The sequence below is a fragment of the Anopheles funestus genome, chromosome 2RL, assembly GCF_943734845.2.
Source record: "Anopheles funestus chromosome 2RL, idAnoFuneDA-416_04, whole genome shotgun sequence".
Taxonomy (NCBI): domain Eukaryota; kingdom Metazoa; phylum Arthropoda; class Insecta; order Diptera; family Culicidae; genus Anopheles; species Anopheles funestus.
Window position 1 is genome coordinate 4,239,837 of NC_064598.1, and position 26,554 is coordinate 4,266,390.

The 26,554-nt window shown below is 43.3% G+C and overlaps 1 protein-coding gene across 2 annotated transcripts in view; it reads left to right on the forward strand.

Annotated features, from left to right (window-relative positions):
* LOC125766037 (mucin-5AC) overlaps positions 1–26,554 on the forward strand; it is a 43,315-nt gene that overhangs the window by 9,875 nt on the left and 6,886 nt on the right. The window contains exons 2-3 of one of the 2 annotated variants that reach the window (XM_049431616.1): positions 12,581–12,810; positions 23,383–23,628. In XM_049431616.1, coding sequence (XP_049287573.1) covers positions 12,581–12,810; positions 23,383–23,628 — 476 coding nt within the window. The remainder of the gene's footprint in view (positions 1–12,580; positions 12,811–23,382; positions 23,629–26,554) is intronic. The other variant, XM_049431617.1, reaches the window with a different exon arrangement.

Here is a 26,554-nt window from a genome sequence, read left to right on the forward strand (position 1 = left end):
GTTATGCTTTGCTTTTGGAGAAATATCGCATATGTGTTGAAAATTGCTTACCAGCATCTGTATGAGCTCCATTCCATAAACGGAGAATGAATCAAAATCCATCCATCCGGGTGAGTTGTAGCTCACCTCTAATTAGTGACTGTAATTGATCGTAACCCAATGAATGATCCGCGGTGCATGACCGTACCGACGAAGAGGTTGTGCACTTTCGCGACAAGTCATGCGGGACGATCCCGCTCGCCGAGGGAGGAAAGTTCACCGCAAAATTGAGCAATGATACGGTACGAACTTTTCGGGCGACATCGTCAATCGAGACTTTCCCCTGTACGCGGTCAATATTGCGGGACCAGCGCGGGAAAAATAAGACAGACCCCGGCACCGGGTGAAATTACAAATTTCACTTTTAACTGCAAACGAAATTGTCGATTTTCTATCGGCGGAATTAATCGTAGCACCGCAACCACACCGGTGGGTGCCATTTTCGGGGTGATTTTCCGGTGAAATTGAAGTCGATTCAATTATTGCCCATTATGATTGGGCATCTGGTTCGGGTTTTTTTTGGTTTTGTTGCTCTTTTTCATTTTTTTTCTCATTCATTTTATGCCACTCGATAGAGACTAAAGCTGTGAAATTCAAGAAGAAACCGGTATGATTCCAGCGTAAAGTGAAATCAGCTGCACGGTTACCGTAAGGGACAATTGGGAAATTGCGGAGAACTTGGTTAATATTATCCAGAGCGGTTTGGTTGTGGCTTTAACGAACGAACGAACGAACATCATAGAGCAGTGGGATGCATGAAATAAAATCTTACAGATGTAATCTCGCATCACGCACACGAAGACGAAACGTTCAACCCGGCAAAGCGCATTCAAATGTGGCATTTAAATGGCGTAATGTGTGAATGCGTTTACCCAAGGCCCTAAGCCGATGGTTTTCTGATCAAGCCCTGGTGACAAATTGGTTTTCATTTTCAGCCCATTGCAGTGCAGCACAGTGAAATGGAAAATTTATCGTTTTAAATTAATTCAGTCGGTGACGTAGGATGCGTAGATAAATATTGGTTAAATTTGCGAGCCTTTTAAAAATACGAGCGAAGGGTATGTCGGAATGTGTGGTACAAATTATGGGGCGTTAAATTTCTTTACAGTTTTAGTAGTTGTCGAAACAGCTGCTAGCCTTTATTATACAGCCAACAGTTCGTAAAGAAAGAAAACGTAACGAAACCTTTGCCGTTTATGAGAGTAATCTCTTCTGGTCGGGCGTTGAAGTCTTTTGAAACAGTGGCAAACCTTTGCGTTACGCCGAATGGTTATAATTTCATGAAGCCATTTAAAAATCGTGCAATAATTGTGAAATTTTGGGTATGTCACACTGGTGAATTTTCGCCATCGTTTAAACGTCCAGCTGACTACGCATCGTTGCTGTTTGATGGGCGGACTTGATGTGAGGGTTAGTGTATCGAAAGGGAGGTTAATTTGAAAGAATAAATTGTAATGCCATTTTTTCTAAGGCTATTTTTTCATCAAATTAAAAAAAAACAAATGTTACACGTTTAGGAAACGTGTTTCCTTTTGTAAAGATGTTTCACCCTACGGGAGAAGACACATATTCCAAAGTTCACATTGTTGCTTGTGTCAGACAATATTGGTAGAGGAACATAATACGGCTCAATCATGTAAGCACAACCGACGCCATGGTGACAAGCGAATGGAATGTGTAAATATGTAAATATGAAACGATGAAGTTGGAAGGCTCGGCGATGTTGGCATTTGTTTGATCTTTTACATGCTTAGTGCTTGTGTCGTCAGGTGCGGTTTACTCCAGCCAGCTCCAACCACATCCGGTTCGGAAAGAATGTAACAGTGTGTGATAGAGAAATGAAAACTCATAAGTAATCTTTATACGTCATAGGTTTTGGAATCAATTGTCATCATCGATCGCCCGGTGCTGATCGTCTATGCACAGGAGTGTTTGTCTATGTACTGTTTAAAAATATTCCACCATTGATCATTACTCTAACACTATTTTCAATCGGAGGGAAATGATTGTAAGCTATTTTTATACTCTTCAATCCATTATCCCCACTCTTACAATTCACATTATGACAATACACCATTTCGCGATTTGCTTCATGATAAATGAATGAAAACCACGTCAAGACCACCCGAGAAGGCCCCGGGTCCCAAGTGCATGTAATGCACTTTCGGCCCCTATCCAGCCTGCCAGACAAATTAACAATGAGTGTATTAAAATAATAACCTTCTTCATTGTGGCGTCCAAAAAATGGGACATTAAAATAGCCTTTGGCGTAGGCAAAGTCGAACCCTTCGCTACCGGACGCTACATTAACGTACGCAGGCGTTTAATTATACATTCCATATTTACCCAATTAAGGAAGATCATCATCGCCGGGTAAGCACTGGCTGTGCGGGCAGCGCAGGTTTATCTAAACAATCGGCACTAAAGAGCTTTCAGTCACGCTGCCAGTGGAACGCTGAAGATCCACGGGCATTGAGCGGGGGGTCCAGCAGCAGGTTTCGACGAGAGTTTGTTTGTTTGACTTTTCTTCGAAAAACCACCCCGACTGTTCTTATGTCATCTGAGACGCAAATCAATGTGTCCATCCAAACTTTTGGGGTCGTTAATTTTCTGGAAGCTTTCTAAACGTTCAGCTGTAGCTGTCGAGTGACACTTGAGTAGTCGGCGCTGGACGATGAATTAACCACCGCCAATATCTACGCACTTTAGACCTCTGACATGATCACGACCACTCGCAACGTGATCTTGAAGTGTCGAGGAAGCTCGCAAAAAAAGGTCACTCAAACTGGCCCTAGTTTTGTGTGGCGAAAGCGAAAGTTTGTTCAACAGAGGTGACACGCACCGTAGAGGAGCTTCTACAGCCTCCGGGAGAGTTCACTTTCGTCTGCTGTCACAATTCATTATGCAGAAGGTAGTACCGGTGTGATGATCGTCTTTCGTTGCGTAAGCGATTGTGCATAATCGATGAGAGTGGATCTACCTGTCTGTCTGTCTAGCAGGGTGGGCCAGATGGTGAGACGAATGACATTTTTACCGTATCATCATTAGCATGTCGTCGCCTATTGCCCGGAAGTACGAAAGCGACGGTGGTGATGTTGCAATCCGACGACGACGGTGCGCTGCGTTGGAGGTAGTGACGAATGTTTACAATGTTTTTTGGGCTTACCATTTATCGCGAGCGTGACCGAAGATGACTGTTTTCAGTTCTACTTTGAGACGTCTTTTTAAACGCGTTTGATGTCGCCTTATAGGCGTGGCAATCGTTTAATTTAAGTCAAAATGCCGCCGCCCGATAACGATCTTTAATCAACGGTTTCGCTTAGCGATGGAGAGTGAAATTCCACCCCAAAAACCGATTTTACCGGCTGCTGTTGTTTGCTTCCTCTCCACACTTTGACCTATGCGAACCGGTTTGATAATGGGCGCGCGTTTTTGGGGACTCTCGTCAAAGACGGAAGTGATTCGTTTTTATTCCCAGCCACTCAGTGACCAGTGTATGAATATGCAACATTGGCGCGCCTTCTTCCGTGGATGGATGGATGTCGCGGTTTTCCTGGGTGGATGGTTTGTGGCTTTTCGTTACCTGTACCCGTTGCTATCATGTGATTATAGTCCTCTTTTAAATAACGCAGCCTCAGGCAAGATTATAAAAACATGCAGTGAGATAGAGAGGGTGTACAAGCCAGTGGACACATTCGGATGATTTGTCGACGGTTTTTTTTTCTCCCCAAAACTTCATTGGACACCATCGTATGGGTGTGCTGTTGGAGAAAATAACTTTCGTAACAGGTCCGAAATTTTGATCCCTTTCCGTGAACCACCCCCTGTTCCGGTTTGGTGTAATCAATCTTCGTCACAAGAGCGATGGTGGTGCATTATTGTAGGGAATTATTCTTCCATATTTTTTTTCTCCATTTTTGGGTAAACTTTCCTGTTCGTCTAAAAGAAACCGTTCCCTTGACCATCGCAACCGTCGTCAATGTGCGATCTTGTAGACAGCACTATCCATCATCGAACAATGATGCGATTTGCCGAAAAAATGAATGAAAATCTCAGGTTGCAAGCAGTTGGCCAAAGCCGTGAAATCACGACGTAGTAAATACGGTCCACCGAACGGCAACATTTCGTCATCGGGCCAGTACTTCCGCCGGAGGCTGCGTCTTTTGTTGCTGTGATGGCGTGGCTGATCGCCGTTAGATTGGCACGACGCTCAACCCACGACAATTCGCAATTCTCTCACCATTCATGAGCTCATTTTTAATAAGCTTTAACGAGGCCTTTTTGGTGTGTTTTTTGTTGTATGGTTTGGAGTATGGTTTGTGTACATGTGTGTTTGTGGAGGTTTAATGTGGTGTCGTTTAGTGCAGATTTGGTGCGAATTGTTCTGCTGGGGTCAGCTTGGGATGGGAAAAATGTTCTACCCTTTTCCGTTCCGTGCGAAGGTTATGTATCGTTTTGTTTTTGTTTCGGGGAGTTTTCAACAGTTTAAGAAATCCCGACAATTGCGGATGCGTGCAGCTTTCGATCACGAAGCGAATCGTGCGTAGTAGCAAACAGTGTGAAAAGGTCAAGTTGGGTTCGAGCGAAGTATTAACATTTTGGCTGCTGTTGCTTCCAGGTGCAGCTGTCTGATCAAATCTGCAGACATTCTTCATTCGCCGTTTCTGGGGTGTGTTTGGGATGGGATGACTTTAAACCCAAAAATGGACGAATGTTTAGAATTGTTTGATGAACAACGTTGCATCCGTGTAGTGATGCTGGTGATCTTCGATTGCCACCCTCTGCCGCAGGAGTGCCGACAGTGGGATGAGTAATGACTTCTTCATCGTTGCGCTTTCCAAGCGGAATACCTTGTTTGGGAGTTGTTGTAGAACTATCGATCTTGCATTAGACTGAGAGGATGAATCATTTGATTGCAATAATGTATCATTCGATGGTACCGGAGAAGCGGCTAAGACTACCAAGTTCAAATGCATCCGGTTGTGTGACACTGTTGACAAGCGCGAAGGAATATTAGGTGAAGGTTGCTGTGACTAACTGAAGTGGATCCATAACTGCAGTTGCAGTAAATTATGCAAACACATTGGTTGCATAATTCGTTGTAAGTGTGAACGATAGAAATTGAGACGTTGAAACGTAGTTTCACTTCTGATTCATGCAAAAAATACTGATTCAGAGTCCAAAAATAAAATATTGAATTTTGCGATAGTATGTACAGCTGTAACCGGAAAAATGATAGAAAGACAACTATTTTTAGAAGGCCTGTTTGGACCGGTTCTACTACAAGCCTAGATAATTATCACTTATTTACTATCGATCACATAAATAGTTTAATTGCAACGATATCATTGATCATTACTGATACCTTGGACATAATAATCCTCGGGCAAGTTGCCTGAAGTAAAAATATAATTAAAGCGGCGTCGATTTTAATGTTCCCATCTTTTGACCTTCATCGAAAACCAGTGCAACGGACTGGTCTTTGCATTCTCGTACAATTTATTTGCGTGAAGGACCTGGCAGCGCAAAAATCTTGAGCTCGGAAGATTATTTGTTTCACTCTATCGCATTAAAGACATTCAATAAGATTCGAAACATTTTGTTGGAAAGAAAAAACGAACCACTCTTAAGTTTCATGCAGATCTAAAGAAGTAGCTTTATAGAAATTCGACCACAGCTTGTGTGCTTTCGTAGTGCACCGAGAGAGTAAGCTGGACAACTCACAATGCACAATGGGACTACCGTGAAAAACCAAATCTTAATCGTTTTGCTATGCCAACTTCTAGCATGGAGGTTGAGCTGGTTCGACGGGGAGTGGGCGTGAAAATTGTACCCATTTTCCGACCCAGTGCAGCTGAGCGCACCGGTGCACATTTTATCCATTTTCTCATGCTGTTTATTCACTTGTATTTTCACCTTCCTGTGGGTCTATTTTATGTACGGGTGTGTTAGAAGACTCGCTAAAGACAGTTAAAATGAATGTATGCAAAAGGAAGCGTTGGTGAGTTTTAAAATTTGTAACCTTTTCACGCACAAAGTTTGTGATTTTGTCTTTTGGGAAAACTATTATTGTTTTTTTTTTTTATGTTTTTGTTTTTGGAACCAGTAAGCACAGTGGACACATTTTCGCACATCTATCTTACTGTGTGGTTTTGTGTTTTTTTTATTGTGTGCGATTTTTCCTTCGCTCTACCACACGCGAAACACCTTTCCGCTGTTGGGTTGGTGAGTTCGTGTGCATTTTATGTAATTTCCCAAAGGTAACTAACTCGCAAGAAGGAAGGTAAGCTTGACAGGCGCACTTGTCGCTCTGGTCTGGTCTGGCCGGGCTGGGCTGGTTGGTTTTTGGCTTATTGTTGTTAAATTGTGCCCATTCCCAGGCGAAGGGTCGGTACAGGTTGACGGCGAATTGGCATCGATTGCACAACGCCGAGCGGGCATTAATTAGCCGCGTGTGTAGCTAAGCTACGGTATGGCCGTCTCGTAGGTCGCAAATGCAAACCGTCCAATGTGCCGAGGGAGGCCACCCGCAAACCAATTTGGTTGGCCTTCACGAAAATGGCAAATCCAAATTCCACACCAAAATTTTACGTGCCCATAGGTTGTTTTTTTTGTTCGTGTGTTGCTGTTTACCCCGAGATGGATATACATTCGAATGGCATTCGTTCGCTAGAAGTTAGTGGGTGGGTGGCGAAACGCTTTCATACCGGCTTGATGTGTTGAGTCTTTTGGTCGGCGTGCGCTTTCTTCACCTTTCGGCAGCCAACCCATCCACAATTTGGTTGATCAATAAAATCGAGCAGAAGCGGCGAAAAGAAAATAAACCGTCACATCGAGACCGTCCTTCTATGGGGTAGCTAATTTAGAAAGTAAACCCCTTTTCCAAGCGTGCGTGGGCCCCTTTAGGGATGGGTCCCGTGAGTACTTTCGTAACCGTTTCATAATACTGTGGCACTGTCATGGTGCGGTCCGTCAAAAAACATCGAACCGCGCCACACGGATGTAGCAATGGACCGAACGGTGAAAAGTGTTGGAAAAACATTTATTGCATTATGCGGTGAGTGAGGGCTAATAAAACCAATAATTTGCGATCGATTGTGCCCCGCTACCCGTGTCGACATGGGAAAATAGGAAAAGTGTTGATCAAGCAAATCGAATTTGTTAAATTTCCTGCAAGATCACACTGATGATCGCGGTTGATCGCAAAAACAATTGAAGCAAAATAAAATAAAAAAACACTCATATACACTCACATACACAAACCAAACAATAAAAGACCAATGAACGTAAGATGGGGTAGGAAAACAGGGGAAAATTTTGTTAATCGAAAACGCACGCTTTAAGTCCGGAGGAATGAAAAGTGAAAAAAAAGTTAGCAGTAAGGAAGGAAGGAAAGTGAATGAAAATGGTGTGAAGATAGAAAAATCATCTTTTTAACCCATCACGTAAGCGGATACGTGAAGAGGAAAGTATTTTGTTTTGGTGTGTACTGTTATTGCTTATCAAACTAAGAGAGGATCAGCGGAAATGCATCTTGTGGAATGTGGCGTGAGGATTAACAATAAAATCAACATTAAATTGCAATTCCCTTGCAGGTCTGCTGGCGATCATGTCTAGCTGGAAGCTTATTTATCTAAGCAAGTAGCAAAACAGGAGAAGAAAATGAAAGTGAATGGAAGGGTGCAAGAAAATGACAAATTACAGTTCCGATTGATCATCGGTCCTAGGCTCATATACACGACCGGACATATCGTCCGGAATGTTGGAAGGTTGCCAAGGAACAATGCAGGGGTCTCCTCTTTGAAGACTGATAATTGCATCAGAACTGGCAAAGAGGTTCAATGTCGATGTCCCGTGGCGATTTACGGTTTTGTCTCGATCCGTCCTCCCGATCGACACTGGGCCTAGTGAGTTGAACATGCTGCGCAGGGCACAACTACCACAACACAAGGAATCCAACGATGGCTCTCGAACTGCAATCGTCCATGCAAAGTTGTAAGCTTATTTATTATTATTGGCATTATTTATGATAAACTAGCTGGGCTTACTGCGGGTGGCGTTTTGCTGGGATGAACACGATGGCTCGTCTTTTTACCGATGGAATTCGTTTCATCCGTACTTCGGGACGGGTGTGTCCTGCCTGATCCTGCTACACGAGAAACACCCACTCAAACCCATGATCATGTAATCGGTTATGGTTATGATTGTACAGTAAAAAAAAAATCAAAATATGGTGGATGCTTCAATGTGAGAATTAATAGCGGATTAGACACGTACAAGCTGGCTTGGTGCATGTAGATTTATGACATCGGTTCATCGGTACAGCGAAGCGCTTATCGAACAAGGCAAGAAAAATTAACCTCTCCGATTTACTTGGTTGATGTAAGCGGATCGTACATTCTACCTCTCAACAATGTGTATTTGAATGGGAAATAAAGCTGTAGCTCAACTTGGGAGAAGGTTTGATGGCATTTGTTTAACATAACCTTGACCAAAAGCGTACCGCGAAAGGACACCCCGTGGATGTCCAGTGCGCTCAACATCTTCAGTGCCATTTGTAAAGCCTCTCATTTTTCAACCACCGTATGTAAAATGTACACTTTCAACAACTCAACGTGCCACTCTACTTATCTGAAGCATCTCTTTCTCTAAACCTTGCGCGTTCGTAATGCAATAGAAACCATTCCACTGTCAAGGTAAGGTTCCGTCCATCCATTGCTCATCCGATTGGCCACCAACTTGACCAAAGTTGGTTCGGCTACCAAATCGATTACATCGACCGTTCGCACGCCATTCGTGTAACCTTTATCTGCGCACAAATTCAATCGCCCAACGCTTCATTGCCGGCTATGGTTGGGTGCCATCTTGGAAATTAAATTTTCACCACAAATTTTCTCAACGCGTTAATTATTCCGGCATATAATTGCTACCGGAACTGTACCATCGCTGGTCTGCGCTTTGTATTTCCACTCCTAACGCATCTGCTGTCGGTGTGTGTTTTACGATCGAAGGTCTGCGTTCGATCGATGCCGCTTCCTGCTGATGGGCCCGACCAGTGTAAGATTTTTCTGTCCATGGACGTGAAACATTACTACCGGCAATTTTCATCCGAAAAAAAATCTCCTTCAAAGTGTGCAAGGTTGCGGTTCGAAACAATAGGCTTCGGATCGGCAAATGATTCGAAAATGGGAAATTGATTCGTACTTGACAGTTTCGGTCGATTGACGTTATTTGGTGCTAATGTGCAGTTTATTAAGAACAAAGGGTTGATCCTTGATTGGCTGCTGTTTTGTGCCTGAGGGCAATTTGCCTAGGATGGAGACTTAATACGCGCAAAGGACTGTAAGAGTACACCTTGAAGATTTGCTACTTTGTGAGCTGTGAGTAGCACTTTTGAGTGAGCAAATTCCATTTTGAATTAGCAAAAGATTGAAAAACGCGTGTTATATGTAAGACTATTTTACATTTAATGCAATCATTCATCAAATTGCACATCCTTCTAGAATCCATCTTCTATCTCGCGCAGTAAACGATCATTTAAAGCTTGCTCGCACAGAAGAGTTCTCGAAACAGCGAAAAATAACTTCAGATAAAAACGTAATTTATTCCTTCTGTACTCCATTCCATCGCGGACGAGCCGAGAACGGGGCCGCTTCTGAAGGGAATTGTTCCTTTATTTTCGTCCGAGATTAAGGTCAAGGTACTTGGAAAGACGACATATAGCATTCCCCAGCGTGAGCACATCCGGGATATGCTTCACTGCTGGGACGCATATGCGTTCGCCCACGGAAACTCCAACGATCAGGACAGCGCTGGTGATCGTGTGCCAAAGAATGCGTGAGCTACGACCTTAATCATCATGTAAACGATCGCCCAGAAGCGAAATACAACGGGCCAAATCGTGCATGGGGGGTTTATTTTTATATCTTCTCACCGAGAACGTACGCACGCATTGCGGCCATCGCACACACATTACTCGGGTCTTTGTGCAGATGACAGCTTCGGGCAGCAAAGAATCGCCGAGAAGTGGATGCTCCCAATTGAGAAGCGAGATGAGTCATGGGAAATTTGTTGTGCTTCGTAAACTAGCAGCGTAAGTGTTGTTGGGTAGGGAAAAAAACCACTTTGGCGAACTTGATCGGGGAAGTTCTGTGAGGTCCAGAACTCTCTCCAATATTTTTGGACGGAGGGATGACGACTGATTTCATCTTCACCGTTTGCCTGGATTTTACAAGTGTGTCGAATGCAGGAGGGTTTTAGTTATTTTTCATTCGTTTTCTTCCCGCTGGTAAGGTGTGAAGTGTGAATGAACCTTTGCATTATAAGATCGAACGTGACCCACCATGGCATGTCATGTGAGCAGGGCAGACACTTCGCTTTTCCAGGAATGTCGCGGCACGTTTAGAATAACTGATCGTGTCTGTGATCTTACCAAACCCTCGATACACAGGTCCAATGCTGGAAGCCGGCATGGAAACATGAATGGATAATTAATTTTCTTCATGCAGAACCTTCCCTGACAGGCAAAAGCGAAACATTGCGGAAGCGGAATATTTATGTGCGAGTCAAGTTCACATTGTAGGAATTCAATTTTTGCCCACTGACAGGCGCACCGAAAAGTACTTCGATCCCCACGCAACGGATGGCGTTTGTTGGATGGTGCCTAAGAAAAGCTTGCATCCAATGCAAGCGGGCGGCCCCGGGTTAAAATCGTCTGTTAGCTGTGGCGATTTTTCCGAACGACAAGACAGTGAAGGCGTTTTGATACACATACCGCGTTGTCGCCATTTTTCCGATCCGTTTGCTAACAAGCCGAAGTGGGGGTAAACATCAGTTTGCACTTTTTTTTGTCCCCATCCCTACGCTGCGGGGTGATTCCGTTAGCTCCGAGGTGTCCCAAAGTTCGTGGAATGTGCACTCTAGAGCGGTTGCATGCGAAACATGGTAATGTTTGCAACATGGCAGCATGGTAGGAAGAGAAAGAAGTAACGGGCAAACAAAATATTACGACAGAAAAAGGAACGGGATTGAGGTTCGTCGCTTGGTGCGAATTATCGTTTCTCTACGGTTAGGGCACCGGTGTACGTGAATAAAAGCACCATTAAGTAGTGAATAGCAGAGCAGCCGGTGAACACCTGACCCGACCGGTGCGGGCTTTATTTGTGATTATTACGTTGGTGAAGCGGGAAACATTTTAAATTGGACTTTGAACAGAGTACGGCAATAGAGTGTAAAATATTATTTTTCTAGCGAAATTCTTTGCAAGACGAAACATAAAGAAACTCTTGGGATATATTTAGTAAGCAGTAAAAATAATTTAAAATTGCTTTTCATTTCTTTAATACGTTGGTCAATTGCTGTAGCAAGCGAACCACGTTAAGCTTTTGCTTCTCAATGATATTTTCCAACAAATTTCTGCAAGTCTTGCCGTTTTATCCTTTGCATTATTCTTTCACTGAAAGCATAAACCTCACGACAAAGTTAACTCTCACGCTGCAAAAGATTTGTTTTTTTTTTATGTGAACACCCTCATCAGCCCTCATCTCATCAATGCTGCAGGCGCATGCAAAATCCACAGTAAATTGCCAAATTTGGTGCCGTCACCTTTCCAGCGTGCCATCATTGTTTTCTTCTGGTGCACTTTGGGGAAACTTGGGGCCACTTCTCCCACAGAAACAAAACGAAAAAAAAAATCATTTCTCGCACTGTGGAAGCTTTGGCAAGCCTCTGTTGGGCATCGGGCTCCGGTCGAAAAATAATACGCTGACATTGAACCACGAACCGTGCGTATCTTTATATACACAACCTGCATTAACGAGAGCCGATCCTAGGAGCTATTTTTTCTTTCTAAGTGTGATGTTAAGCTAAAATGGGCGAGTGTTGTTTTTTGGGGCCCGTGTCGAATTGAGGCGTTAAAAGTGGGATGGCAAATTGATGGGAAAACAAGTTTCCCAATGGGTTGTGTTTTTTTTGTTATTAAGCGTTGAACATAAGCATATTTCGTTGCTTGTTTGGTAATTGTTGTTTTAGCTCTGTATGTTTTTATAGCAAAATTGAAATTGAAAATTGCAACAAACAACTTAAAGCTCTTTCTTTACATACGATATTTTTATATAAATAATTATATTATTTGTTTTTACATTTAAGACTATCTACTATGCTCTACTTTACGACTTTACACGATTGATTTTTCCAGTCAGTGTACCTACCACTGTACATAGTGTCTGTGCATAACGCCACAAAAGCATGTGCGTACGGCCCGAGACTGTTGCATAAACCAATAAAACTGGGAAATGTTTATTGCGTTCATTGCGGCACCTGTATCTCGATAGGTCGGCTGTCGGTAAACCAACGTCTTGTATCTAACAAAAGTTATGATGCTATAAAACAGCAATTGCCAAGAGAAATGGAAAATGAAAAGAAGGCAAGAAACAAAAGCACACAAAGTGTGTAAATCAAACCTCTATCAGCGTGTGCTTTAAATTAATAAATCCCTTCGCGAACCTTCAAAACTAACAAAACTGTGTGTTTTCCTTTCCAGACAACAACTTCTACTTCGCACAATCGCAGGGCCGGTTTGTACCGTCGTTCGAGAACCCGCGGAACGGTTTCTTCCCGTCGGCATTGCAGCGCCAGCAGCCACCACCGGACTCGTACCAGGAACAGACACTGTTCGTCAACAGCAACAACGTGGACAGGGGCAACGGAGCAAACGATGGAGCTGCTGGTACGCGCGGTATCACACCGTCCTACTATCAGTTTACCTACACGGTAAGTGCCGCTGCCCTTTCTGCTGGTGTCCTCACGCGTGACCTTGAGGTCATTGAGGCCGTCATATTTTTAGTCGGATAAATTCATCCCAAATTGAAGTGCGTACTTCGTGTAGGCTTGAGTGGTTCCACTCCCGAACACGGGAGTATCGCTTGTGTGAAGTAGTCCGTGTGCCCGTCACTGTAGTGTTCATAGTTGTTGCTTTAGTAGCTATAGCTGTAGTAGTAGATTTTATTTTTAACATTTCCATTACTTTTTTCTGCATTTTATATTCGTTACGACATGCACACACACACACGAATCATAAAGGAAAAGTAGCACCGTTTGGCTTTCGGAGTTTGCGCGACGAAAAGTGAAAGAAAGATGACGACCTTGTCATACATTTCCTAATAGGGGGGCCGGTGGGTAAATGCAATGAACTTGCAACGGCCTGTTTACTGTTGCAAAAGACGGTGTGTTACTGTACTGTAAGGGTGCACTCAAGCATTTTATCACCGACCTGTGCATTGAGTCGAACGTTGCAGGGTGTCATAATCTTTCGGTTAATATTATTGGCCGTTGGGAAAAGCAAAATGGTGTACATTGGACATCAGCTGATCGATTTTGTGAACCTGATGAAGGATGGAAGAAGGGCCGATATTGGTTTGTGTATAAATATGATAGATTGGGACAAATATAAGAAAAAAGATATGTGAAATAGTACATGTTTCGCAAGAAGTTTTGGTTCATTCACCCTGGTTAAAAGTATGTTCGTTCAATTTGTGTGAACAGAAAGACTTGTATGAGTGAACGCGACACGAACCCCAATAACTATTTTAATTAATTTGCTTCTGGCATATTTTTTTTTGATATTTGTTGCAAAGAACCTGCCAACAAGAATAAATTATGGCTTTTCATTCTTGTTCCTTTTTCATCGTTTTGAAATCATTATCTTCCAACATTAAATTATACACAAAGCGAAACGTAAACCAACTCAAAGTAAATTACTCAGAAGGATGTTCGAAAATCACATCATAATTGAGATCCGACTAACTTCGTATTTGTTCTCGAAATGTCAACCGGTGGTTGTAAAACAATCACTAGCTCTCTTCTTAATCTTTTACTCCATTAAAAACACGATTTTCGATCATCCGGTGGTCTGTATATGTAGGAGTATAAAGCATCTTTAACGATCTGCTAATGATCCTTCTAAATTCGGCTCGTTAATTCTCCAAATGTCATCGACGACCACACCATGGCATTAGCCTCGAGTTGGAGGTTAGTTTTCGAACCACCAGCAAACTCCTCGCACAAACATCGCAAAAAGGAGAACAATTGCAAAGGTCGGTCATCGACACCGTGTACTGACTCGGGAGCTTTTGAGGGTACGGCCGGGGGTCTTATCGTTTGCAGCTTTTAGCACGATTGAGCACGATGGTTTGATGGTTTCGCTTTCGTGCGTCCATTTAGTGGTGCGTGCTTTTAGGCTAGTTGGATTCAACAGTAAACCCCAACCATCGGAACGGATGATGGAAAGATACTTTTAGATGTATCACCGCTAGCGCTTCCAGAGGAACGAAGCTTTTGATTCTAAGACCATCAGATGAAGATGTTGTTTGTGAAGATGATACTAACGCAAACATGGTGGCCGCGATGGTGTGACTTTTGGGATTGATAGATAAGTTTATAGCAAACTTTAAATACTTCTTTATCGGTAGACATGTATGGCATTGTCGGTTTGTGATCACACCGATGGAACCATTGATTGATAGCTGCTGCATCACATTTCGACCGGGGCATCTTGATCCGATCAGATAAGCATTTTCGATTTTAAAGCCGCTACTATATTATACAGCTAAACGAAATAAATGAAATCAAAAAGTACTTTCGTTTTGGTAAATCAAACCATCAAATCGATATATCTGATAGGAGATGATAAATCAGTGTAATGTTTAATTCATAAATTTGCAATCATTTATACTCATTTTATGTGTAGTCACTAACACTATTGTTCGCACCTGTCAGACATGAGCGTCTCCATTTTTGTTTTCTATTGCTTCAATAGCGCATCGTATTGAATAGACGCTAGTGCATTTTTACCGCAAGATAATGCCGAAGGTACAGGGGGCATCGCGAGGTCGATGAATAGGAAAATTGCCGATGCGAGTGGCCATTGAACTTTTGCTGTACCGCAGTACTGAAGATCAACGCTTGTGGCGGCATGCGGTTGATGTGGTTGAAGTAGCAAGTTTGCTATTTACGATGAAGAAGCTGCTGATGGTGAGGATGACGATGCTGAAGCATTCGATTCAACCGCCAGTTCAATATAACGACGATTTATCATTACACTAGAAGCGGCCATCATTACTGGCCATTTTTTTCTATTACGACAAAGGGATGTTACGTTCCTAATGGTTGACCAGTGGTTCGTGACCTTCGCGATACCGGCTTAGGGGTGTGGTGTTTGTGGATTCCAATTGCTATGAAGCTTGCTGCTGATTTCTATTTTGAAGCTGAAAATGTTCCTTCCTAGGTAGTGTTGGGTCAAATAGCTCTTTTGCGCACCGCTCTCGCTCTCTAAAGTGTGCGGTGCGCTTGAGGTAGCTCCACACGGAGCGCTGCACACAGGAGCGATTGTGCGATGCGCTCCCAGGAGCGAAGTTTCGCACCAAAAGGAGCGCTGCACGCAGGAGCAGCTTTTTTTAATTTAAAGCATTGTTTGAGTGAAGAGAAATTTATTGCAACAATTTCGCATTAAAATAAAACAAATTTTTAAATTTTGCTAAATTGCTCAAAAACATGGCAAGGGGTAAGCCTTATGAAATTTTCGAGTTGAAATTTTTTTTTTAATTTTTTTCTGATTTTTAATTCTTTTTTTTAATTTAAAGCATTATTTGAGTGAAAAGAAACTTATTGCAACAAATTCGCATTAAAATATATCTTCTTCTTCTTGGGTTAACGACCTTACAGGTCACGCCGGCCATTTCTGGCTTACTAGACTTATTTTACCATGTAGCCGGATAGTCAGTCCTTGTTACGGGGGACGGTCCGGATGGGATATGAACCCTGTCCGACCGTGTGGACTGGCGCCGTTTATCACATGCACCACCGGACCCAAAAAAAAAATATATCACATTTATAAATTTTGCTACATTGCTCAAAAAAGGTAAGGCTATGAAATGGCCTTATGAAATTTTCAAATGGAAGCCCATCGCACAATTGCTCCTGTGTGTAGCGCTCCGTACGAAGTTACCTCTTTTTCGCACGGGCTGTGCGGGAGCGCGCACAATATGATAAGCGGAGCGTTTGAGGTACCTGTTTCGCTCTTGACCCAACACTATTCCTCGGTCTATAGATGCGCAAAAAAGCACCTAGCAATCATTGACCTGAGCTATTACATTGTGTTGATGGTTAGTCTTGTATATTGTTTGAAGGAGAGAAAAATTACATTTTCGTCGATCGGCAGCAGCAACTATCGATCGCATTTGCTTAAATTGATGGGTGCCATATGTGACGTTTAGCCCGTGCTCTCCCATTCATCTACGAGAATGAAAGTGAAATCTTAGGTTGTGTATGAACCGCTATGAAGCAGATGATTTCAACTCTACTCCTTTGCAAGTCATCATGGCTGACGTGAGTAATCCGAGTTGTTTACGATTTCTGAGCCTCCACAAGCATTAGATTACTGTAGACGATCATGAACGATCGTTACCGGTGTAAAGTACGAACGAAGCGAATGAACAGACGTCCGTTAATAAGAAACCATCTCCATTCCTTACAACGGATACCGTTATCTATGCGTCAGATCATTAAGATAGTCTCCCAGCCTTCTCCATCGCGGAAAGGTTCTGAAACAAAACGCTCTGGACGAGTGGTTCGGTTTTGTTGATTTTGAGAATTTAGACGGTTCCGTTCGAGCTTCAAGAACAGCGTATGCTAATTTAAACTCTTTTAGCTTGCCCAATAGTTAATTGTGTTTTGTGGTTAAATGCAAGCCACTCGAATGTATCCTAAGACAAAGAGGTTCTTGGCCCGTTGGCTAAGTAATTAAGTCGGTTTCGGTCGATTGGTCTCTCGCGGCGTTGAGTAGCATTTGCAAGTAATATTTGTTGTGAAGAGGTTTATGTGGTTGGGTTATTGTTTTGCCGAACAGGCATTCCTTCACGATGTTCTTGACATGTTCTGCCGGAAAATGGAAGGAGTTCGTTTTTTTTTCTTTTTGAACTGCCTTTTAATCCAATGTTTGTTTGCAGTTAACATTCAAAGGTTATAAATTTATTGTGCCAAAAAAAATTAAATGAAAATAGTATTCAAACCTTTTTTAACATTTTCGTATTTTTCAAGCGTGAATGTAGCTTTTCTTTTCTTGTGCGAAAAGTGAAAAACCTTTTCACGCCTTCTCCGTACAGTCCAGTGCGTTCGCAAACAAAATTTGCCACTGTTAGATACAGTTGCGCAAAAAAAAGAAATGGTTCGTATGGAAATGTGTTTGAAGTTTCATTTTGTTTCACACTCCCCCATCGTAGTTCCTTTCGAAATGGAAATTTGCCACCCCGGTCGGTTAGTGGGGCTTTGGCCAATTTTCCACCGACAGAAAGCAGAAAGCGCACAGTCGCGCGGCTACTTCTGGCGCCAATTTCTTGCTCACCTTTCTATATCGAATGCACCGCCACAGGTACGATCGTCGTCAACGGTTTGGTTGCTGCGCCGGAAGACTAAAGCGTGCCTCTGTTTTGCTACGGCTAAGGTTTTTGTTACTGCATCTTCCGCGCACGCGATAAGGAACTGTGGTGGGCTGTTTACTTTTTTACGCTTCTATGCACCGGATCTCGCTGGTATGACCGTGGGCTCAATTATCTCCAATGTATGCCGATCGGGCGAACTTTTTCCAGCATGGTGAGGAAGCAAAAAAAAAACAGCTCCAACACGTCCGTTTCACGGTATGCTTCATTTTCGCTTCTAATGCACGAAGACATGCCGGACGGGGAAGGGGAAATCGGTGGGCAAAACGTGAAATGTGCATTTGATTTGAGGCGGGAAGCTGCAACCAACCGGTGAAGGGAAAAATGTAGTGCCATTTCGTTCGTACGATTCAATGAACTTTCTTCGCCTTCGCAATTGATGCTTGATCGAATGGTGTAGATCGGTGTAAGTCGTATCGTTTCACTCGCGCACTCTCATCTTAGCATACCACACAGCATAGGTACGGATCTTGGTATCATTATTTCCTGTCATGCCATGCTGTCCGCTGTGTTTCGCAGCATGGTGCGGCAGTCCTTGATTGATGGGCATCTGCAGGTTTGCAATTTCTAATGCTTCACCGTCGATGCTGGGCCGTTTTTCCGGCCACTACCATTAGCAGCAGTTTCACGCTCACGTGCGATATGAATTGAGATGGTGAAATTGCACCTGCTGATGGATGTCGATACGCATACAGCCGTACAAGCTCATAGCAGTGATTTCATTGTGATACCGCAGGTTAGCTGAGGTGTTAGTTTACGTTTCTAAAATTTACCATAAACTCAACCATAAAGCTGCGATTTTTTGACGCTTACAACGTTGTTTGGTAGAAAATTCGAACGCTGAATTTTAATAGGTGAAGGTTAATAAATGGACCGTCGTGTTTCTTAAAATACGGCGCATAAAAGTAAAAGTTTGCAATCACCATCTCAGTAACACCTTAGGAAACATTAGCATTAAAATATCAAAATAAAACACAATTTGGACAACTGAATTCTGTTTCGAATATTTTGTAAATTCAACTCAGTTCTTCATTGCACAAACATCCTTACAAACCTTGACGCATTTTTCCAAGGTTATGCGGATTTTTTTCTACAATGGTCAAAACATTCAGTCTTCAATCAACCGTATCAACTTATGGTCAGAATTTCACACCTATTGTTGATCGTAGCCTTTTTTGCAATTGTCTCGAATGGACTTGACCCTTAGGGTGAGGGTGTCGATGAAATGTAAAAGAACACCATCGACAACGCAATTTACGGCACTGGGCACGGTGTCGATTCGATGGTGAAAACATTCTTCCGTTGATTGAAATATTACCCTCCCCAGTTTCGGATCGATTTCATACAACTGATCCGTTCGATCAGATGATTGTTGGACATGATTTGCATAAAAAGCAGAACGAATCGCTTGCCGTCGGTGAAAGAATATGCCTCATATTGAGTTTGAGGTGGAGTTCAAGTAAAGAAGGAAAAAATGCGCTGTTTTTTGTACGTCTACGCCTCTAGATCGTGAGCGGTATCGCGGCTGTTTTGCTCTCACTCGCACGCTTCGTGCCACAGTGCTGCGATTAATTTATTACTTACCAAACAAGATCGTGCCATTTCCGACAAGCGACAGGCGCAACCCGTGCAGTCGAATCGATCAAGAGTTTGCTGGGTGCCGCTCACCCTCCAGTAATGGATGGAGACAGTGTACGGTGTTGCTCCCACCTAGAGGCCCCGATTCTTGCCCCGGTTGCTCGGTTGTTTCGCTTGTTCTCGCACCCGCTGACGGCATCCGAATGCAGGAATGCGATCTAGATTATGAAATTCGAGTGGAAACGCTTGCGCCAGATCGCAGGAACCAAGCCTCTCTCGCTCGTTGGGTAGCACAATTAGGTGCTCAGCATCTCGAGCCTTCAAGAACTTGGAAGGGGACTTGGACTTTGTCGATTGCTGGTACGGGCTCGGCCGGAATGTTCCAGCCGTCTTAGAGCCTTTTTTGGGGTTGGGTACGCTGTTCGGAAGGAATGCGAATCAGCAAACGAAGCTGGAAGCTGTTGTCATTTAGCAACACACCAGCCGGCTTTAATGGACTTTTTGGACGTAATCTGCTAACTAACGATAGTTGTTAAGAAACGAAAAAACCACCAATCTACAAAAGAACAAAACCGGCTGGATTAAGAACTGCTCTTGGGGTTTGTTGCCCAATTAAATGAAAACTTTTTTTGTTTCTTACTTTTTTATTTACTTAAGTGAAACCAAAACCGGTTGACTTGATGGATTTTTAGAAATAAGTTTATCACAACTTAAACTTGAAATCATAAAATAGGCACCAAATATATTGTATTAATTTACTACTTGATTGTTATATCAATTGTTATTGTTATAATAAAACATATGGACAGACGTGCTTGACCTGAATAAATGCATTGCATGCTGTCAAACCCCTGCAGAGAATGGCACAATAATATAACGAACCAATTCAACCAGCACCCTGCTGCAATTGATCTTTTCAATTAAGGTTTTTTTTATCTTTATCTTATTCGTGTTTATTTAAATTCATCGCACACTGTTTAAGTACGATGTTAAACTCTCCGTCCCCGGTCGTATGCCGGTGGCGAATAATACAATAAAAACGGGAAACATAATTCCTTCTTTTCCTGCTTTGTACACGGCCAAACAGTCGGGCCAATACATTCACACACACACAAAAAAAAATGTATCGCTATAAAATGGTGCGCAATTTGGTGCTACTTTATGAGGGACAATGTGATGACAAAAAGAAGTAAAAAAAAAGCTCCCATAAATGAGCGATGCTGAGAAAATAAGCACTTCTTGCGGGTTGGGTTCACTAACTGAACTGCAATCGGGGCTTTACGTCCTTGAGCCCTGCTATAATAACAAAAACACCATCGCACAGCAGCATAGGTGTCGGAGAAGCATATTTCATGCCCCAGAAGTACGCCATCGCTTTGTATTGCTCATTTTGCCCTGCCCTTCCGCATCGGCAACGTACACCAGCCTTCCCATGGGGCCTACGAACTTTGCGACTTCGATCGATTAAAATCATTCCGAGGCGGATGTGAGGGCAGTGGTCGCCACTGCCGTACTGTGTGCATGTGGGTTTGGAAGCCGACAACTTGTTGTCCCAACGTCCGGCTCCGACCGACAGATTTTGCTTTTAACGGTGTGATCGTACACAGTGCTTTCGGGTGGGGTGTGTCGTGCCAATCCACCCTTCCGTACAGCATTGTACCGCTTGAAAAGAGCAGACAAGTCAAAACGACATTCACCGACTTGCTGGAAAGGTGCAAACCCCGGCAGTTCGATACGTTTGTCGATGGCCATTTCAAGGACAGCGAGCTTTTGACGGTCCAATCCGGTCCGGCACACGGTGCGCTTCCGATGAACGCTAGCAAACGATCTGAAATAGGATCGATCTTCGACCGCAATTGACCACGCACTTTAAGGGGTGGGTAAAATCGTTTAGTGTTTTCGTACGTCACGTCACGAGTGGGTTGTGTGGACAAGAATTCACTAGAACCCAAGGATACGGTTTCGTTGACAAAAGGAGTGGACTTGCTGCGATAGAACACCATTTTCTTCGCTCAAGATGGATGATCCAAATCACATGCTGGCCTTTTAGTCGAGTTGAAGTTGAATATCTACCACGTCAATTAGAAGGCATCGGTTCGTATCGAATCTACCAACACTCAGCTTCATTTGCTTTCGCAAACGATTCGTTTTGCTCCGTATGCTCAATTAGGACGCACCCTTGTCGGTTTGTCCAGCATTTTCCCTTCGGGGCGCTGTACAATCACTCAAGTTGGCGCCTTTCCAATTGACGTCCACCTTCTCGCAGTCGTGTGTGGAGCTTCAATTATTTTGCATACGCATTCCGGTAAGGTTAGGAATAATTGCCTTACGGCAGGATGGTGGAATGTATCCCCATCTGCAATCTGTTGTGTTGGCTAGACGAAACACACACGATCGGTGATCATGATACGATGCAGTGGTGTTACGATGCTTTCCGCCATACCAGGAAGATTTGCAGATTGCATCAAATAAATCTCGTAATGATCTGTACGTAAAGTCTAATCAATTAAGTTTAGCTATGTTAACAGTTCCTGATTAAACTTAATTGGCAATGGTAACATCGCACGGCAAAAGGCAAGAACGCTGCAGAGAATGTACAGAACTGTAGGTTTATTGCTAAACAAAGCTATTCTAATGAGCGTTCGAGCTGATCGTTGATTAAGTTGCACTACGAATTTGAATAAATGTGTCTATTAGCTGTATGTTTTTTTCTGAGCTGTATTTTGGGATGCACGTTCGCTTACCTAATCTCCATTAACGCTAAAGAGCTTCACACACAGTCACTTTTTCTCGCGCGGGGTTTTTTTTTCTTGCAAAAATCTTTGACAGACGAGTTGAAGACGAATTTCCCAACGAACGCTATCCGTCGATAGCGATCAGCCTCATCCATCCATCATCTTCATTATCTTCTTCATTTGTAAACGAGCTTCATTCAACGCAGTTCGCTGCAGTTTTCCCAGCGTGGTACATTATAGACCATCAAGCGAACAGCATCTTTCCATACGATCGCTCTGGGATCTGTTGGTTCTACCGAAAGGTGACGCTGGTGACGCCAAATGCACGAATCATATCTGCAATTGGTGATCTTTTTTTCCCTCAATTCACACCCATCCAAGCATAATGGTTGCATTGTTTTTGGGCTGCCAATGAGCTGCTGAGCGAGGTGAGATGCATACTTCTATTGCGCAGAACCTTTTTTGTGTTTGCTTATGCATTTTGATTACCGCTTTTCCACACTAAGACATCGTGCACGTTCACAATGTTTTCGCCTTTCGTTAAGGGGGTCTTGCAAGTGTTTCGGCCCATGGTTTAATGGCATTAGAAAGGCTAGAAAGTAATTAACACCCAATCGCACAACGCGATGGGACAGGATTAATCGAAATCGTTGCACCAAAAAGTGGGTGAAACAAGTCGACAATAAAAAAAAACATACATTTATCGATTCGGATACAAAGTGGGTCAAGTAGCTCCGTCCCCGAGCAGAATATTACACGCAATGTGATTGATATTCCGCACATGTAGGAGGTCTGTCCAGTGGTTCAGCTTTTCGGTTTGGTGACCGCCGTGGACAGAACGGTGCCATGCTTCCATATAGGTGTCCCTGCAGGTGGCCTGATTCGATTGTTAACCTACGCAGCGGTCCAGCGGTGTGAGTCCACTTGAAATTTGTTGTTTTAAAATGCAAACTCTTTCGATGACTAACTGTTCCATGCGTCGAATAATGTGTTGCGGTGTGATTGATTAGAGTAGTTTATGGAAAACCTTGGAGTTTTTTATGATAAAAACATAATTCTACAAAATTTATTATGTCAACTTGAAGAACTGTGCGTGAAGTAAACGGAAAGCTATTGCGTGTGTTTGTGTGTGCCGTAACTGAATAATTAATACAACGAAATGTAACTTGATGTAAATTGTTTTGCATGGAAATGTGTCTGCTGTATTAGCTTGTTTGTTTTAGTAATTTGTCATTTCTTTCTTTATTTATGTAATATTTTGTGCTACTATCTAAAACCCTATGTAGTGTTAGCATGTTTTCCATTCTCCTCATTTGTGCTGTGTGTTGTTTCTTTCTTTCATATATCGCTGTTGCGTTTGTTTTGTTTCCTGTGTGCTATTTATTCCTTTGATCCTATTTCATAAACCTTTCCTGTGGACTCAACCTTCTGCCAACAACTGTCCTGTCCTGATCCTGTATCCCTGAATCCCTGAAATCTGTACCCCTTTTCTCTACTCCGGCTCCACGGCTTTCCTTACGACTCCGTTCACTGTACAGACCCCACGGAGTTCGGATATTTTCGAAATATCACCACGACCCTTTTCCGCAACACCGTCGTCGAATGCCGGCTTCCAGTACTCGCGCAGTCCACCGAGGAGTGACTTCTTCTCCAATGGACTCACGGCCAGTCGGAGCTTCCCGGCTACGAACCGTCAGCTAGCGGTCAGTTCGCAACGCAAAAGTCCGTTCAGCAGCTCGTCCGGTGGATTCCCGGAGCTGTCCACCACCACCGAAACGCCCCAGGTAAGTGTTGGTAGGCTGCTGTCAGCCCCGGGTTTGTTGGGGTTTTGCGGTTGAATCCAATGTTTTGCACCGGGTTTTGGGACAAATTCTACGCACCGGGATAATGGAAGATTGTGTGAATAGCGCGTGTGTATGTGTGTATAGTGTAGCATAATCTATTCTTGGTACTTTTGTATTGTAACATAATCAAATATAATCTACTTCAACTTTACAGCATGAAAAGTTAACTATTTCCTTAATTTCCTCAATTAAACGTAGAGTAACTGTTAACTTATGGAAACTATTACACCGGTGTATTCATAACTGTTGGCAAGTCGCCAAAACTAGGTTATGGATCTTGAATCCTACTCCCTGTACGGCTAGTAAAAGGAAGGAACGAAAGACTGTTCGGTTCCAACATTCGGACAACCCGATTACGCCTTCAACAAACACAACTTCAGCTCCATCGGGGTGGAACCCTATATAGGGACTGTTGCCAAATCGATGGCTTTTCGTTTACACGTCTGGCCTCCATTGAACCGGGACGGGTTAATTTACAGCGCAACTGCGTCACTTCCTCAACCGCGGCACAGTGCTTACGTTGCCAAATTTGTGTCTTGAACAGTGTACTTTCGGTGGCTTAACTTTCCAAGCTTCCATGTAGCATAAGCTTTTTGGACGAGCTGATTGGGCAATGCCGTATGTTCAAGGAGTTGTTTTTTTCTCTCTCCCAGAAGCTTCCTTTTTACTATCGCGATGAGTTCATCGATAGGTTCACGGTCTGCCCAATCGTGTTGTCGATATGAACGTGTTTATCAAGCTGTTTCACCTGCGTACATGTTTTCCGTGCCAAACAGCAATGTGCAGAAAGTGTGCCGAAGGTTACTGCTGTTTGTTTGTTCAATTGGATTGGTAAAGAAAGTTACGAACTGAAGGCAATGTAAATCAATCGTAACATTAAAGGATTATGATCACGTCTGGTTGAAAAACTTCTCATGGATTCTTTGTTGCATCACGAACGGGAAAGCACCATTGAAACGTGCCAAACTTTAAGAATTTTAATGTCCTCGTTGATGCTTTCTTTTACCTTAAATGTAAAATTCCCACGGCTTTTGCCAACTTTAGCTGCGTTCGTTAGTCGCTCACATCTGCCGCTAGTGTCGGTTACACAAGGGCTGTTCGGCTTTCAGCACGATCAGCAGCGTACCAGCAAAGAGTGAAAGACTTGTGAGAAGAATGTAATACGGACCACTTGCTTTGCATAGTAACTAGATGTACGTTCCCGCACGAGAGACGTGCCGCGTTGAAATCCGTCTATCAACGTCATCTCGACACTGCGGTATATTTCGACAGTTTCGAGAGCAGAAGTTTAACTCCCATTTTGAATTACTAACGATTTTTTCGGTAAGAGTGTGTCTTACGTGTCGAAATGCAAGTAGAAACTGTTGGAGTAGTTCCTTTTTCGGCTGTAGACACGCCTGCTAGAGACACTCGGTACACTGCTTGATTGAAAGAATTTGCTCCAAATTGGAAGCCAGCCACATTGCACGAGATTCCTGTTAGTTGGCCTACTTTCCGCCCATTGACAGCGTGTTGTTTCGGTTCGTAATGAAGTGTCCGTTGCGCCAGGATGTGGCCAAGTTCTATCGTTTGCTAGCTCGGGTCGATTACGTGAACAGACGAGGCGAGTCTTAATCATCGCGCACGAAAACTTGCGTCAACAATTGGTGCGCCGTGTCAATTGGAGAAGTAGACTACAAAAACTAACGAAAACGCCCACACATCCAGAGTAGAAATGTTGTGTATATCGAGTCCAGGAAAGCGTCGGGTACACCAGTTAATTATATGTAGCATGAATTGTCCGCTAGCAGCTTAACCTCTCTGGTTCCTGGTTGAACTTAATGCAAAGCAAGACGCAATCTTCCAAGTCGACCAATAACTCGCCATCGTTTGATGTTGCGATCGTTAATAATTTTGACATCTTGACCAAAAAAGCTCTCATAGCATTCTGCATGGTTAAGCTCTGAAAACTACCGGGCCACTGGAGGTTGTGGGCGCGACACAAAGTGACCAGAACACCCGTCAGTTTATTGCTCCACCGAGAAATATCAACTTCAGCAGGGCAACAGGGGTTTTATTGGTTTTATCCATTTGTGGCAGTTCGTCGACTTGAACGCAATGCCCCTTCACGGTTCCCCTTCAAAGGTAAAAGTACATCCCTCCTTAACGTCACTCTTTAAGAAGGATACTTTGTTCTGTAGGTTGCCTCCATCGTGAATGAACAAAGTATGACTCAGTCGTAGCACAGCTGATGCGAATTTGTGCTATTGGTGGAACAAATAGAAGGGACAGTAAGGTGGATGTTTATTGCAGTACAGCATACTTCGGTAGACAAGAAGTAGTAGGCCCATAAAATGTCGCACGGGCAGCGATCGTTTGTTTTTGTAATAATCGAGAATGATCTTTCAATTTACATGGACAGACAGGGGTGGTCATGAGATGGGAATGGTTCTTCCCCATTCTTCTGGCAAAATAGCCAAGCCCGGTTTCGATTGCTTTGGTTTTGATTGAGTTAAAACCCCAATAAATCTTCTACAATGGGTAGTTTATTAAATTTTCCGTTTTCTGATGTTTGAACCATTTCCGCAAAGTCGTTCCGCCTTCAGGTTTTAGACGAAGGAGTTCGTCGAAGTAAAACAAAAAAAAAGCAAACAGTAACCACAAATTAGTGGAATAGATAATTGTAATCACCGTTCAATTTGTCGATCGTAGCTCCTACGCGCCATAAATCGTACGGTCACGATCGTGAACTGCATTTGGAAAGTGGCTGACCATCGCAAGGGAAAGGTAATCTACACGACTTTACCTGGAACTGACCAAAGCTTTTTGTGGTAACGTTACGCAACACGCAATGACCACCAGTATGACAACGCGTGGCATACTCCGT